Source organism: Camelus bactrianus, chromosome 5 (assembly GCF_048773025.1).
Source record: "Camelus bactrianus isolate YW-2024 breed Bactrian camel chromosome 5, ASM4877302v1, whole genome shotgun sequence".
NCBI classification, from domain to species: Eukaryota; Metazoa; Chordata; class Mammalia; order Artiodactyla; family Camelidae; genus Camelus; species Camelus bactrianus.
The window spans coordinates 76878462-76895772 of NC_133543.1; the positions used below are offsets into that span (position 1 = coordinate 76878462).

Below are 17311 nucleotides of genomic sequence, written 5' to 3' on the forward strand. Positions count from 1 at the left end.
GCAGGAAACACTTTTTCATTTGGCTCCCAGAATTCCACACTCTGCTGGACTCCACATTTTCCTCCCACTTTGCTGCCTGCTCATTCTCAGTATCCTTTGTTGAGCCCTTCTCTCTCGAATTTCTTACTGACAGAATACCCAAGGTCAGGGACTTCTTTCCTTGGACCTCTCCTCTTTTTCTATTCACATTCATTACCCTGGTGGTCACCATTCTCAAGGCTTTAAATACAGTCTATGTACTGAACACTCCCAGCTTTATATTTCTAGTTAGGACCGCTTTCCTCTGAACTCCAGACTTGTATGTCTAACAATCAACTCAGCATCTCCACTTGGATGTCTGAAGCATACTAAACATAACATATCCAAAACTGAAGTTGTGATCTTTCTCCTCAAAACTAGATCTTTCCACAGGCTGCCCCATCTTATGTCCTAATAATTTCATTTTACAATTACTCAGGCCTAAAACCTTGGTGTCTCCTTCTCTCTTGTACCCCACATCTAATCTGGCAGCCAATGTTGGTCATTCTATCTTCAAATACAGAATTATTCTCCCTTACTCTTCTATTTTTTTTTTTTTTTTCATTTTATATTTCTGCTACTAGCCACCTAATCCAAGCCACATGATTTTTCTTGCCTGGTTTATTGCAATAGCCCCCTAACTGGTCTCCCTGCTTCCACTCTGGGCCTCTACAGTATATCAAAGCAGCCAGAGTGATCCTTTAAAAAATATAATTCAGACCATAACTCTAATCAAAACCTTTCAGTGGCTTCCTATCTCATGTAGCAACTTAGTCATACAGCGATCTATAAGCCAGAGAGTCTATCCCATCCCCCAGTCTTTCTGGTCTCATCTCCTTCTACTCCTCTTCTGACTCATTTCACTCCAGCCACACAGCTCCTGGGTGCACCTCAGATAAACCAGGGAGAATCCCACCTTAAGGACTCTGCAACTACTTTTCCTCTGCATGGAATATTCTTTCTTCCCCTGGACGTGTGGATACCCCACATGATCTGCACTGACTGGTTTCCTTATCTCTTGCAAGTGTTTGCTCAAGTCACCTACCTAATCTGAGTGAAGCCTTTCCTAATAATCTTATTTAAGACTGCAACCTCCCCACCCCGAGCACTTCTATCCCCCGTCTTGATTTATTCTTTTCCACAGAACTTTTCATCTTTCAACACACTACTGAGTTTACTTACTTAGCCTCTTCCCACTAGAATACAGGACTGGAATTTTTGTTTGTTTTGTTCATTGACATCTCCCCAGAACCAAAAACATACCAGGATACTATAGGTTTTCACTATTTACAGAATTGAATGAATATAATAACATATTAGTGATTAAAATGAGAAATTATTAACACTGTAATGCAGTGGTTCACAAACTTTGCTACACATTAGAATCAAAGGAAGCTTTTAAGAAAAATCACAAAATACAAGCCATATCTCATATCAATTAAATTTAATGTTTAGGAGTGGAAGCCAGGCTTCAAAAATTTTTTTAAGAGTCAATGTGTAGCCAAGTTTGGGAACTACTGCTGTACATTTGCAATCCCAGCAGTGTATCAGAATAAACTGGAGAGCTTTTATAAAAATATCTGATACCTAGGACACCTCTATCTCAGATTCTGAATAAGCTGGCCTAGGGTTGGGGCCTGATCTTCAGTATTTTTTGTTTTAAGTTCCCAAAGTGATTCTAATGTACAGACCAGGTTGAGATTTACTCACTTAACCAAAAGCAGCAGCAACCCCGGCATGGGCTCCCACTCACATAAATACCAAAACACAATCATTTTCAATAAAAGCTCAAATTTGCTCTATATCCATGTTACAGCCCAAGGAGCATATCATACTGGACAATCTATTTTTATTTAGTTTCAAAGAATATAAATTATTAATTTTCATCTTATATTAAGACCAATACTATAAAATACATTTTTTATTAAGGGGAATTAATCCAAATGCATCCATCAAGATAGTCAGAACAGTAATGAAAACCAGATAGCAAAAAATGTGTCAATTAAATTGGCTTTTCTGGACTTAACATTGGACATTAAGGGAATCACCAGAATGGTAAGCCCCATAAGGACAGGGATTTTTGTCTTCTATATATACACAGAATAATGCTTAGCACATATAGGACAGGCCTCAATAAACATCTGTTGAAGAAAACAAAGGAAGAGAATCCTGGGAAGCAATACTATTATATACAAAAAATAATCCATTATTCCAATGCAGCCTATGTATGTTAATTTACCCTACCTACTTCCAAAACTGGAATTACAGCAGCTCAGAATAAAGGTATTAAAGCATCATAATCATTAAATCACTGACCAAAAATACAGAACCAAAGGAAAAGGAGGGAGAATAACTTTGGGGGGTGCCATCTTAAACTAAAGTCACTATTTTTCTGTGTAGATTTTATAAATGCGTAACCAATGCTAAATAATTTTGAAATTTCTTTACTCACTATTATATTGCCAAGAATATTTTTTAAAGTTTTTTTAAAGTTTTTTTTTTGGGGGGAATAGGTAAGTAGGTTTTTATTTATTTATTTTAATGGTGGTAATGAACATTGAACCCAGGACCTCGTGCATGCTAAACATGTGCTCTACGACTAAGCTATACCCTCCCCCAAGAATTTTTTATGTCGCTACATTTTTTACACAATATTTAATCATGTTGACATTATTTCTGCAGCAATTCCTATACTGTTGCATATTTATTTTTTTCTGATTTTCTACTTGTAGAAACAGCACTACAAAAATATCCATGACAGATATTTTAGACAGATTTCAGAATGGAATTGAAATATTTTTAAAAATTCATGAATATTTTCTTATTTTAGATAATTTCATTCATTATTTATGACTTAACATGTATTGTTAAATTGCTTTCCCAGGATTGTGCCCTTATATATTCCATTAATTGTTTTGGCTATACCAGCTCTACAGCACCCTCATTCTGCAGTGAGTACTAGAGTTTGTTTACTACTTCACTGCTTTTTCCCCTCTTTTGTTTAAGAAAAACTTCCATAATAGGAAATGTAGGAAAAAACATAAAGGAAGAAAATATACATGGCCTATAATTTCATGATTCAGAGATAACCCTATTCAAATCGGAGCACATTTTCTTTTATCCTCACCAAAAATTAAGAGTGGTAAAACTTACCATCTTCATACTGTTTCTTCCGAGTTATACTTTTATCAAGTGATCCATCTAGAAAGCCTTTTCCAATCTCAGACCAAACCTGAAAACAGGAAAACATATCTATTATCTAAAGTAAATTTCCCAAATAACACCAAGCAACCTAAGCTAATAATGGCAGAACCCCTGTCTCACCAACGGAACCGATGATTAAGCTCTCCCTTACAAGTGCGCTGCATAATCATTTACTCCATAGTCTTTGAGGATAGGGTACATATCTTAATAATTTCATTCAAAGTACTTTCAAACTAATTATAATTAGCAAGTCAAAAGTTCCCTTCCTTTCAGAGGAGTAGGAATGGAGAGGAAAAGGACATGGCAGTAGAGTCAATTCTCAATTTTTTAATGTAATGGCACCAGTGGATACGTAAAATTCATTGGGAATTCCAAATTTTTACTTCACCTGCAATATTGATAAGCACTGGCTGAAAACCAGAAGAAGTTAAAAATTATTCTAAGGTTTAAAGATATAGTTAACAACAGAATAGGCTTCTAATCATCTCAAAATTAGATAATCAACTCCTGAAAAAACTTTGTTTATAATTCAAAAGTTCTGAAAGAACATGGGGAAGAACAAAATATATATTAACCAACATTAAATATTTGAAAAATTATTAATATAGTTGAGTCCTCAAGTCTTACCTTACAAAGACATGCCTTTCAAATTATTTAAATGTAAAAAATAAACTATTAAAAGTGAAAATGTAGAGTAAATGTTTATATTAGGAATATCCTTCGAGCATGACACAGAACATAGGGCAAGAATTCATGATGAAAAATTTGAATTCATTTAGCTACTTCATTCCAACGACAAAAAGCTGAACAGACTGAAAAATCAACAACTCTTCTTGGATCGCTAAGACGATCCAAGGTGGAGGACCTAGGGCAAACTGAGGTCCCCAAGAATAGAGAAACAGGCAAAAACAAGGAGTCACATCTTACCAGAACAGACACAAGCAGAAACCACCTCAAGAGCCTGTGCTGGGGTAGAAAAACCTGAACTGGAACTGACAAACTGCAGGAGATTCAGTATACACAACTCTGGCAGTTAAAAACTCCAGGGGGACCCAATCAACAGAGCCCTGCAAAGTATTGTGAGGTTTACCTCCCGGAGCTCAACCAGGTTTCCAGAGTAAATGCCAGAGAAAAATCCCTTTGGATTTCCAGCAGGGGGGCTGAAAAAAGAACCAATTTGAAATAAACCAGAGCACACTACTCTTAACAAAGGCATGCACTCGGAGGGAACTAGTCAATCAGAGACTAACTTACTGGTGTTTAACAGAGTTGCAGGAGATATTCAACCCCAATTAGGTCTAGCCTACACATGGGAGAAGGGAAACTCCAGCTTATGTTAGCCATCCTTTCCCACCTAAGAGGGGAGAGAAAACTGCGAAACACTTGTGCAGTTCACAGTCCAGATGTGCAGGTCCACTAAAAGACTGAGAAGTAATCACAGGATTTCCCCACACCTCCCCACTACATCACTAAAGGTCTATGTACACCAGTTTCTTTTACCCAGTACAACATGTCTCGCTATAAGAAAAAGTTACACGGCATACCAAAAGGCAAAAAGCACAATTTGAAGAAGCAGAGCAAGCATCAGAATCAGATATGGCAATATTTTGGAATTATCAGATCAGGAATTTAGAACAACTATGATTAATTGCTAAGGGCTCTAAAGGATTCTTGGGTAAAGGATAAAGTAGAAAGCATGCAAGAACAGGTAGGTAATGAAAGCACAGAGATGGAAATCCTAAGAAAGAACCAGAACACTAGAGATCGAAAACACTGTAACAGAAATGAAGACTGTCTTTGATAGGCTTATTAGTACACTGGTTGTGGTTTAGGAAAGAATTTGATCCTGAGAATATATCCACAAAATACTCAAACACAGTTTCTTACAAAACTAATAATACTCTTTCCATATCCAGTAATCATTCTCCTTGATATTTACCCAAACAAGTTGTAAACTTACGTCAATACAAAAACCTGCACACAAATGTTTACAGTAGTTTTATTCATAATTGCCAAACCTTGGAAGGAAACAAGATGTCCTTCAGTAGGTGAATGGATAAGCTGTGGTACATCCAGACAGTGGATTACTATTCAGGTAAAAGAAAGGGGCTATCAAGCCATGAAAAGACATGGAGGAAGCTTAAATGCATGTTACTAAGTGAAAGAAGTCAATCTAAGAAAGCTACATACTGCAATATTCCAACTACATGACATTCTGGAAAAGGCAAGACTATGAATACAATAAAAAGAGTTTCAGAACTTGGGAGGAGAGATGAACAGGCAGTGCACAGAGGATTTTTAAGGCAGTGAAAATATTCTATTGATGATATTAGAATGATAGGGGGAGGGTATAGCTCAAGTAGTAGAGCTGCATGCTTAGCATGCACAAGGTTCTGGGTTCAATTTCCAGTACCTCCTCTAAAAATAAACCTAATTACCTCCCCTGCTACCAAAATAAAATAAATACAACAATAAAAAAAAAAAGAATGATGGATATAAATCATTATACATTTGTCCAAACCCACTGAATGTACAACATCAAGTGTGAACTCTAAAGTAAATTATGGACTTTGGGTGATTATGACATGTCCAATGTAGCTTTATCCTTGGCAAAAAATGCACCATTCTGGTGAATGACACAGATAATGGGGGAGGCTATGCAGTGTGGAAGCAGGGAGTGTATGGGAGGGAAATCTCTGTACCTTCCTCTCAGTGTTATTGTAAACCTAAAACTGCTTTAAAAAAAAAAATCTTAAAAAGCACTATAAATGAAAATAAAACAAATTGAAAACTGAGATTAAAAATAAAGAGCTCTTACAGATGAGTAAGAAAAAGAAACATCAATAGAAACATAGGTGAAGGAAGGACATGACAAAGCATCCCACAAAAGAAACTGCAAGTTTTTCAGCAAAAATATTAAACAATGTTAACCTCACAAATAAAATAACTAAAATTTTAATCATAAAAATTCATTTTCTACTTATTAGATAGGCAAATATTTAAAAGACAAATAATTCTAAATGTCAAAAGCACAAGGAAAGGGCACACTAACATTTGTGGGATAACAACTGGGACAATGGTTTTGGAAGGCAGGTCATAAACACAGCATACTGAGTGTGAGGTGCACATTTTTTCACAGTTTAACATCTGTGAAAACAGTATGCATTTTACAAGTGACTACATCTCCCAAGTGTTGTCAGCCAAGCAGCAGTCACTGCCTCTGCATTCACAACCTGGTTATTATTCCCCGTAGCACAACTGCACTACAGCAACCCCTTGGTGCTTCAGACAGTAAAAGATCATTTAAGGCAGGATTTTAAGTCATGTTTATGGCCTGAAAACTTTCCTTTGATAACTTCTAGTAATGTTAAGAAAATACCAGGTTGCATATAACTTCAATCTACTCAAATCCAAACTGAGGGACATTCTACAAAATAATTGGCCTTCACTTAAAAAAAAAAAAATGTCAAGGTCAAGAAACAAAGAAAAGCTGAGAAACTGTTCCACATTAAAGAGGTCTGATTTCTAAATGGAAAGAATTATGAATATGGGCTTTGGATAATAGTACTGTATAAATGTTAAATTCCCCATGTTTGAAAACAGTATTATTGCTATGTGAGAGAACATCCTTGATTTCAGGAAATACAGACTGAAGTATTTAGGGGGAAAGAGGCAAAATGTCTACTTTACTCTCAAAGGGTTTCAGTAAAGAGGGGAGGAATGGATAGATGGATGGATGGATAGCCAGAAAGACAGACAGACAGATAATGAGCAACCAAAATAAATGGGAAGAAATATAAAAAAACTGGTGAACCTGGGTAAAGAATATTATGGGAGTTCCTAGCACTAGCTGCAACTTTCCTGTAAGTTTGAAATTATCTCTACTGCAAAATTCTAAGGAAACAAAGATAAAGAAAATGTCAGCATAAAAATATGCAGCATAGGAATAGGTATCAGCAGCTTGGCAGAAAATCTTAGAAAAACAGTGGAAGTCTTTTCATAAAAATGCTGTCTCATCAACATGAAAAAATCAGACATCAACAAATCGAGTCAAAAATTGATTCTTCATTAAAATATAAAATCTTTTAGGAATTCCCCAGCCAATTTATCTTACCTGGGTACACAGTGTAGTTCACTCTGGGTAGTGGAATTTAGAATGATTTTCCCACTTTTATTTTTACACTTGTAATGTAAAATATGTATATGTTTTCTAAGAAATGTGTATTTTTCAACCTTCAAACAAGTAATAAAACCATTTTAATAGGAAAAAAGATAATATTAAACAGTGACAGTGTTATGCCACAGTGACTTTGCTTTAAACACATTACACTGATTAATTTAACCTGTTTTTTTTTAAAGATTTGAATAAAATAAGGAATAATTTCTCAGTGATCCAAAACGTGGTAAATGATTTAAGTATGATTTGAAACAAATTAATTTAATGTTGAGACTGATAAAAACAGTAATAAATTTCACATGTGAATCTAGAAAAGGCAAACAGTAAATCAATTTCAGATTGAATTATCCTTTCTTCAAATCATATTCATTTCACTAGTATTTTAATGCTCCATCGACTTCAATTTTTCTATATAGGATGTGGTCTAGTTCTATTAAGCACCCTTTTTCTCATTATTCTAGAAATCAGTACTATTTCATAACGTACATGCTAAGTACTTAAAGAAAATTTCTTTAGTCATCCACTTTTTAAATTTCAAAAAGTAACTGCTTAAAAAAAGTAATTCTTAAATTTTTTAAAAAGACAACAATTATCTTTTTTGCATTGTTGTTTTTAGCCCAAAACAAGGAAATTCAGTACTATGGAATCTTAAACCTCCTTCTTGAGAGGCAAAGCGTACATTGTTGAACTATCCAATTTGGCAACAGAGCAATTTAAAATTTGTCCCTAGACTTACTGTGCCATGATTCTTCTGGAAGTGAATGACTTCATGTTCATCTTCAAACGTACTGCCCATTACCAACTGCGTAACAGACTTCATAGCAAAACCAAGCATGTGCTGGCAGAGGGGTACATGCTGGGACTCTGGGTAGGAGAGCCATTTACCTAATAATTCTTCTGAGAGCTGAAAGAGAAGAGAAAACCACAATGACTTACTATTTCCTACAAATCTTAGAAAAATTCAGCAAGTAGATTCATTTCATAGAGTACACAGTTCAACTCTGTAATCAAAGCAAGCATTCAGGTGTTCACCTGAACTGCCAGGCTAACCCAGTGCCACCTATTATTACATCCTCAATCGTTCAGGTTCAGATTCTGTCAAAGGGCTGATATGCAAAACAAAACAGAACCACCACAGCAATAAAAACAGAAAATATAAATTAAAAGTTCAAAGGCTGGGAAAACCTAAAACCTAAAGGAAATTAACAGACTAAAGTCTTAGTACCTAATTAAAAATAGTAAAGATCCATCACAGAGTGGCTGTGATACAGTAAACAATCAGTAAATACGTGAATATGCAAAAGTTCTAGACTACTTCAATGACACAAACCTCTCAGAGCCTCTCTGCCATTCCTTCATTCAATGAATATTTGTCAAATCCCTTGTGGAATAAAAAAATAATGTATAGTAAAAAGATTAAAACCTTTGGAGTCAAAAAACTTGGTTTACTTCTGGCTATGCCACTTAGAAGTAATAAGACTTCAAGCAATTTGATTGACTTCCCTTTTCCAAGGTTCAGGTGTCTCAGCAGGGAAACAGCGATGACATCTCCTGCTTTTCGCAGCTGCTGTGATGGGGATAACTGTACCTATGCCACAAACTGCGGTAAGGATTTTGTGAGGTAAAATATATAAAGCTCCTTCATGTTGGGAACTCAAGTTTAAGCTACTTTCCCATATCAACTCCATGAAAGTTCTGTCACAGTATAGGATTAAAATTAAACACTGTAAGAAACAGATAAATATTCAAAATAAAAGATAAGCACTAAACAGGTTTACAGCTACTTAAAATGAAGAATATGGAATATAACACTTTTTTGGAGAAAGGGAAGGGAAATCTTAATGATTCCATAGTATCAAGATTAATTAATTGAGCCAGTTAATATACTTTAAAAGAAATCTTTGACATTTGGGTTAAGTATCAAGAAAACAGAAAAATAGTTATTAAAATAGAACATAGCTATATAGTTAAAAAATTACTTTCATGGGGGGAGGGTTTAGCTCAGTGGTAGAGCGTGTGCTTAGCATGCACAAGGTCCTAAGTTCAATCCCCAGTACCTCCATTTAAAAAAATCAAATAAATAAACCTAATTACCTCCCCTGCCAAAAACAAAAACAACAAAAAAATGACTTTCATGTTATTAACAAAATTATTCCACATGCTTTAAAATTTTCAAATTCTATAGTTATTATTGAAGTCACATAGGTTACTTTATACTAAAAAGTAAAAGATTTGGGGAACAAACCATTAAAGTATGGCTACTTCTAGGTAAAAAGAGAACCAATATAAATTAGACTTGTAGGTAATCTCAGAAGTTCCAAATGTGAAAGGTAAACAATGGGGGGGAAAATTTTTCTTTTAGAAAAAATAAAACATATTAATAGATATGAGATAAACCCATAAGGTTTCCTTTTTCTAAGCATCTAAGTTCATTTGCTTCAGAAAACATTATTTTTCTTCATAAGCATGGAAGTTTTGCCTCAAAATGATTCTAGCAAAAGTATGTAACTTGCAACCACCTCAGCTTCATGCACAGAAGTGGGAAACCCAACTGAATGTCAGTGTTCACCTGCTTAGATACTGAACTGCCAGACCTTCCTCATCACTGGATCTCCTCCTGAACGTGTTAACGCTTCACGGGCCTTTTTAAGTCATCAGGCCCAACTCCATGGGTCAAAGCTACACTCTCAACATTTAGAGCCTTAGTGTTGAGCAATTTGTTTAAATTTATTCAAGTACCACATGTCAATGCTGAGCCCTTACCTCGACCATTACAATTAAAGTAGAATTTACTTTGGTATAAAGTATGCACTCCATTGATCTGTTTACTTCCTCATTTGATTTTCACAATGGTTATACTGTTGTCTTACCAGTATATGTCTTTTTTCCACCAATTTGAAATGCCACCCATCATACATTGAATTCTTCTATGAATTTGGCACTGTTTCTAAACATTGTTTTATTTCGTTGATCTACACATATGCCACTATCATAATTTTGAAAAATTACTGTATCTTTATAATGTTTCCCATTACTATTCTTTTTCAAAATGTTCCAGAAGAGAGACTGACTTCCAGAATGGTGGAGTGAGGACTTTGGTGACCTCACTCTCCCTCTAAAACAATGAAAATATGTGCAAAACAACTAAACAATTAATATCAACCATTTCAGCACTTTGGCAATTAACCAAAACCTAATACCTATTGAGAAGTATCTATTCAACAGGAACAACTGAATCCTGGAAGACAGTGAGCTCTGCAATGTTTTAATGTAAGGTTATTTCATCTCCCTTCTCTCCCAAGCTCAGTAGCATGGTAGCCAAAAGTCAACAGAATTGCATACAACAGAGCTCTATTTAAAGTACCATCACCCCTGGTCACCAAAATGGCCACCGAAAATGGAGTAGGGAACCCTAAGACTCTGTCCCTCCCCAAAAGCAAGTAATAAGCTGCCAAAACTGTCAGAATCAACTTCTGAAAAACTCTGGAATACAGTCGAAAACTTACAACAACCAGGGGAAGGCCTACCATCCCCACACCCCCAAGAGGCAGCAGCTAAGAGAACAGCAGCCAATACTCCTGGTGCAAATTGGTTGGAAGCAATTTTTGTCAAAGATTTGTAATTGTGAGTCTCAACTTGTCTGGCAGCTCCTTTCAAGGACTGGTACAAAGGCTTCCCTTGTTTTGCCCAATTCTGAGCATTCCCAGAACTAGGACAGGTTCCTAAGTGGCTTCTGCTGAAAATGTTTAAAGGTGCAGGTACTGGTTGCAACAGCTGGTACAAGAAACAACACTTGGGGCAAGCAATAAACAGACCAAGAACCTGGAGAAGGAAGGGGTTGGGAGAAGAGATAAATGTGGGAATGAGAGTTTTTAAAAGAGTCTGCAGATAGCAGGGAATTAAGAAAGCCATGCACAAGCCCAAGAGTAGCACACATGCTCAGAAAAGGCCTGAGAAGACTAAGCTTTCACATCTAGCAGGTCTTCTGGTTCCATACAAGTAGGAAGTTAGAGCGAAGGTAGAGAGCTGTAAAAGACCTGGATAACTGTTAAGGGAGGACTCCAACACAAAGCCAATCTGCAAACACTGGGAGAGCTTTTTTTTTTTTTCTTTCGTCATCTTCAAATCTGTCAAAACACCAGTTACCATAAAAAGCTAACAGAACAGATGCTTAAGTGGCCACACATGACAAAGAATATAGGACTTTACAAAAACAGTTTAGAAAAGACAGTAAAAAGCAAACAACAACAACCCACAACAGGCAATAAGAACAAATTCTGAGGAAGGTAAAGAATATGATTTCAAGAGTTGCCTTCCACAGCTGTGCCCTTCCAACAGAGGCTGGATCTCAGCCCAGGAGCATGGGATCTTCCTTGGGTGACCTGTCACAGCCCTAGAGTTGGTGACTGTTCCTTATACCTTCTATTCCTGTATTCTTTATAGTTCTCTTTACTTCTGATTAGCTAATCTTTCATTACTCTAATCCCTCAATAATTCTTTATATTAAAATTTCCCTATTTAAATATTTGTGTGTTCTCTCTTCTGATTGGACCCACACTGATGAAGACCTTTAGAAACACTAATCAAGAAAAAAGAGAACATACATATATTCATTTTCATATTTTTTCACAGTAAGTTACTATAAGATATTGAATAGGTATGTTCACGTATGACTGAAGCATTATGCTGTACACCAGAAATTGACACAACATTGTAAAATGACTATACTTCAATAAAATATACATATATTATACATATATATATATACACAAAAAAAGAAAAATGAGAGAAGGTATTAACAAGGAAAATGACATTACAAATATACACAGAATATTTGGTAATAGTACATGAAAAGAAACAAAAGGCATTAGGACTTGAAAAGAATAAAATTATCGTTAATCTCAGATATTAAGATAAACCATTAGGGCTAATAAGGAAATTTGGCAAACATAATGACTATAATAAAGTCAACATGCAAAAATCAACTGTATATATAAGTAACAAACAAAAAATGAAATTTAAAAATGATACCATTTATGATAGCATTAAAAAATTCACTGAATACCTAGGAGTAAGTTAAATAAAAGATACACAAGATCTCTACATTGAAAAGTAAAAAAAATTACTGAAAAAAACTGAAGACCAAAAAGTGGGAGGGTATTCTTCCATATTCATGGATTGGAAGATTCCATAATATTGTGGACAAGGAGTGTCACCTCCCATTCCAATAGACAAAGAATGGTGCCTGCCAGCAAGCCATCAGCCACTACAGCTGCAAACTACCCCCATATCCTGCCATGCTGCACCCTGAGGGGAATTCAGCATGGAGAAAAACAGGATATTGGCCCTAGCCAGTTAAGATGTATATCTAAGGAATAATTTCAATGAGCCCAGACTCTTGCATCTTCCCATACATAGAAAAGCACTAAAACCACTAACTTGAGATGCCTGACTTTTGTGATGAGCAGTCAGCTTTTCATGTTCAACTACATGGTTTTTTTCTCAGCACAAACTCCTATATATACTGGCTCCTCCTTTACCTCTTCAGAACAGTTCCTCAGAGCTATCTAAGAGACTGTCTCTCAGGTTATGGTCCTCAGTATGGTCCCGGAAAAAAACATAGCTCACAACTTTAAGGTTGTACATTTTTCTCCAGTCGACAAAATGTAAAGGTAACTTTACATACATCAAGTGACCTACACAGTCACCTGGTTTATGATAAAGGTAACGTTACAGTACAGTAGAAAAAGGATGAACTTTTCAATAAATTATGCTGGGTCAACTAGACAACCACACAGGAAAAAAATGAATGTTAACCCTCTTCCTCACTCTTAACACAATAATAAATACCAAATGGATTATAGATCTAATGGTGAAAGGTAGACAGTAAAACTTTCAGAACAAAACTTAGATAAATATATTCATGACTTTAGGTTAAATAAAGATTTCTTATATAAGATTCAAAATGCAGTAATCATAAAGGCAAAAAAATAAGTTAGACTATACTAAAATTATTCTTTGTTCATCAAAAGACAAGCTTAAGATCATATAAAATCAAGCCACAGTGGAAGATACTTGAGATAAATACATATATATATTTATCTCCAACAAAGTTCTTAAATTCAGAATTTTTAAAAACCTCTTAAAATCAATAAAAAGAGAGAAAACCCGAAAGAAAAATGGGCAAAGTATCTGAAACAGCACTACATCAAAGTAACTATCCAACTGGCTAATAATCAAATGAAAAGATGCTCAGTTGCCTTAGTTTCAGGAAAAAGCAAATTAAAATCACGAGATACCCCTATACATAAACCAATACCAAGAAATGGTGAGGATGCAGGAAAAGCAGAATTTTTATATACTGCTGTGGACTATAAATGGTAAAACCACTGAGGAGAACTGTCTGGCAGCACCTACTAATGTATCAATTCTTTTCATTCCTAATGCTATGAGACAAGTAACTGTCCCTATTTTACAAATGAGGGAATGTGTTACAGAAAATAAGTAACATGCCCAAAGCTACACAGCAAAAATCACAGAATTCCTACTTCAACCCTGGCAGCCCAATGAAGAGCCCAAGCTCCCAGCCATTATGCCTCTCTCTATGTAAGGAAGACGGTAAGAAAACATATCTGTGAAGTAACCAACCACGTTCAAGTTGGATAAGAAGGAATCTAAAACCAGAAGATCAATAAACTTCAAAAATAGAAGGTGTTCGGAGATTAAGGGTCAGGATGTGGGACAGAGTAGATTTAGGAGTAAGAGAAACACAAAGTGATAAATAGTTCATTGTCAGAAACTCAGAGTTTGGGACTGGTTCCAATATTTACCAAAAGGAATGCTTTTAATTAGTATCATTTAAATAGTCCTCTACTACTGGACATTTACGCATTTTCCAGTTTCTGCTAGAATAAACAACACTTCAATTGTCTTCTTCGTACATACATCTATTTAAATTTGACTTCCTTAGATATGAAATTTCTGAGCTAAGCAGTTTTTTAAGCTTTTGATATATACTGTCATCCTGCCCCGGAGAAAGCATAGACCAACCTATGCTCTTAGCAGCAATCTCAAAGTACCCATTTCCCATACCTAGGACAGCACTAAGTGTCGTCATTTTAGAAAACTGCTGTCAGTCTAATATTTCAACATTGTTTTAACTGGCTTATTTCATTGTTAATTATTGGTAGGCTGTGGATAAGTTTCAAATATTTAAGGCCATTTACACTTTTTCCACAGTGTACTGCATGTTTACTTCTTTAGCTGTTTTTCTATTAGAGCTTACATCTTTTTTTTTAATAATATGTAAGAGCTTTTGTACATAGCTGGTTTTTAAATGAAATCCAGGGCATATCTTTCCTCACTTCTAGGTGATAGATAATCAAACAGTCCTCTGCTGACCTTTCTTCTGTGAGATATTACTCATTCTAAAAAAAAAAAAAAAAAATCTATAAATGGTATTCCTAAACATCAAATTTGGGACCCAGATGGTGTCCTAAAAACCTATCATGACAATATGATACTTATCAGAGATTGTATTTGTGACCACAGTACCAGATCACTGCTGATTACACAACTAACAGATTAAATGCTTTCAGTCTATGCTGGTAAATTCTTTTTTTTTCCTCTTTTTAGCCATGACCGTGACAATTTTGTTATCAACACTGTCATCTGAATCACAAAACTGCATTATGATTTGCTCATCCATTTGTTTTGCACAGTACTCTACAAACAATGCAAGTATTATAAATGGTTCATGCAGGATTTCTCTCTAGGTACACACGTCTAGTACATCTGCTGAGGATTATGTGAATCTCTTTTACTTTATGAATCTTCCATCTAATCTATATTAGATGGAAATTGTAACAATCTGTCGATGAGCTTCATTTGATAATGTTACATTCTGACTTATTGGTAGAAATGTCCAAATCTATGATGAATGCTTTCATTTCCAATAGACTTTTCCTTATAATATCCCTTCTAATTTTATCATGTGTGATACATGTACATTTACATAAAAAACAAAACTATCAAACGTCTGAGTAACAGGAATGTGTCCATGCTGGAATATTCTTTTATCAACTATATTTATATGACATATAAATCACACACATATGACATATAAACTGTAAAGACCCCAAAAATGTATGCTATCAACCTTATGTGACCTGTGTAAGAATACAATATAACTTACAGACTTCTTCAGAATGTTCATATTAAAACAACATTAATTTTAACTAACATAAAATCATATTACAGAAAAATTAAGGTGTGAGACAAAAGGCTACCTTGGAAGAGACTGACAATTCAACGAATAAGATTTTGAAGTACATTATCAATTGTTCAGTAAGAATATAAACTTTCTTTTTGAAAAAAGTCTTCAGGTAATTATTCAGAAATTAATGTGAAATTATTAAAAATTTCAGAGAAGCAAATGATTTTTAATTCCACTGTGCACTGGGACATTATTGTGACCGTAATACTTCAGAAAAGATTTTTTAAAAAGAAAGAGAAAAAAACTAGCTGAGCAAAACTACACCCCAGGGTAGCAGACCCAAGCTATAGAGAAGTAAAGGACCAGACTGACTGGGATCAAATCCTAATCTACTATTTACTAGCTGTATGATCTTGGACAAGTTACCTAACCACTCTGAGCTTCACTTTCTTCATCTGAAAAAAGGAGGAAATAACAATATCTACGTATAAAGTCCTTGTGAGAATTAAATGAGTTCATACAAGCTATTAAACCAATGAGTTTAATAATTTTGGCTATTAATATTATTACTAAGCTGTCAGTTAAGAGGGTTCTGGTCAAGAGTTATAAATTCTAAAATCCAGAAATATTTGTTTAATCAGAATTTAACCCAAAAGTCACAGGAAAATATGAGGCTGGAGCACGCAGAAGAGAGAAGTTAACACTCACAGAATGAAAGTGGAGGTTTACACACAGCCTTGGAGCAGAGCTGGTCAGGGCAGGAAGGAGCCAGAATTCATAGAATGAGGGCTGAGAGGGTTAGAGAAGAGCCAGAACACGGAACTAAGATCTGGACCAAAAAAGAAAAAAGGCTGATTGCATCAACATGCAGTACAACTTCTGCTGGAGTGAAAACTCTGGTCAACAGCGCTGTTCTCTGGCAAGAGGAGGATGCTCTGACTACAGCACTCTTCAATCACACTCTTGCTGATTAAACATTAATTGGTATTTCTGGCTAATGAATACACTCAGTAACTGGCTTATGCTATGGGGTGGACAATATAAACCTGAAACACATCTCTCACATACAGACCCAGTCGATGAACCAAAGCTTGAAAATATGATGGCAAGAGACATGAAAATTGGGAAATAATTTTCCACCTTGACTTGCTTTTGATCAGACAGGAGAAAAAAATGGAACACAGAACATCAACAAAAAAGATTGAAAGTTTGGGAAATAGAGCCTATGATAAAAGATTAAAGAACTTAGAATTAGTTTGAGTAGAGAAGAAAGACTATGGCTTTAAACAATGAAGATTACTGAAAAGAATAAGGTATTTCTATCATCACTGGAAACAAGCAAATGAACTGAGGATCTTTAAGTTGGTCAGTATTCATTCACGGATTTAATAAAATATTTACTGAGGGACTACTCTACACCAAGAGCCAAGGATATAGCAGTCATCAAAATAGAACGGTGCCTCCCTTCGTGGAGCATACAGCTTATTAGGTGAGAAATATTCAAAGAATCACACAAAATGTAACTACAAACTGGTAAGTTTTGTGAAGGAAAAGCAAAGAGTGTTACGACAGCATCTAAAAGGGGGACCTTCCCTAGGGATAGTGGGATGATCAGAGATGGCTTCCCTGGGGAAGTGACATTCAAACTGAGCTGCAGATTAAATACGCATTAACTAGGTGTATGGATGTCCAGGCAA

At 35.4% G+C, this 17311-nt stretch overlaps 1 protein-coding gene across 1 annotated transcript in view; it reads right to left on the minus strand.

Annotated features, from left to right (window-relative positions):
- Positions 1–17311, minus strand: part of CYP20A1 (cytochrome P450 family 20 subfamily A member 1) — a 52749-nt gene that overhangs the window by 24029 nt on the left and 11409 nt on the right. Inside the window, exons 5-6 of the mRNA XM_074364148.1 lie at positions 8136–8303; positions 3172–3250 (exon numbers count right to left, since the gene is read on the minus strand). Coding sequence (XP_074220249.1) covers positions 3172–3250; positions 8136–8303 — 247 coding nt within the window. The remainder of the gene's footprint in view (positions 1–3171; positions 3251–8135; positions 8304–17311) is intronic.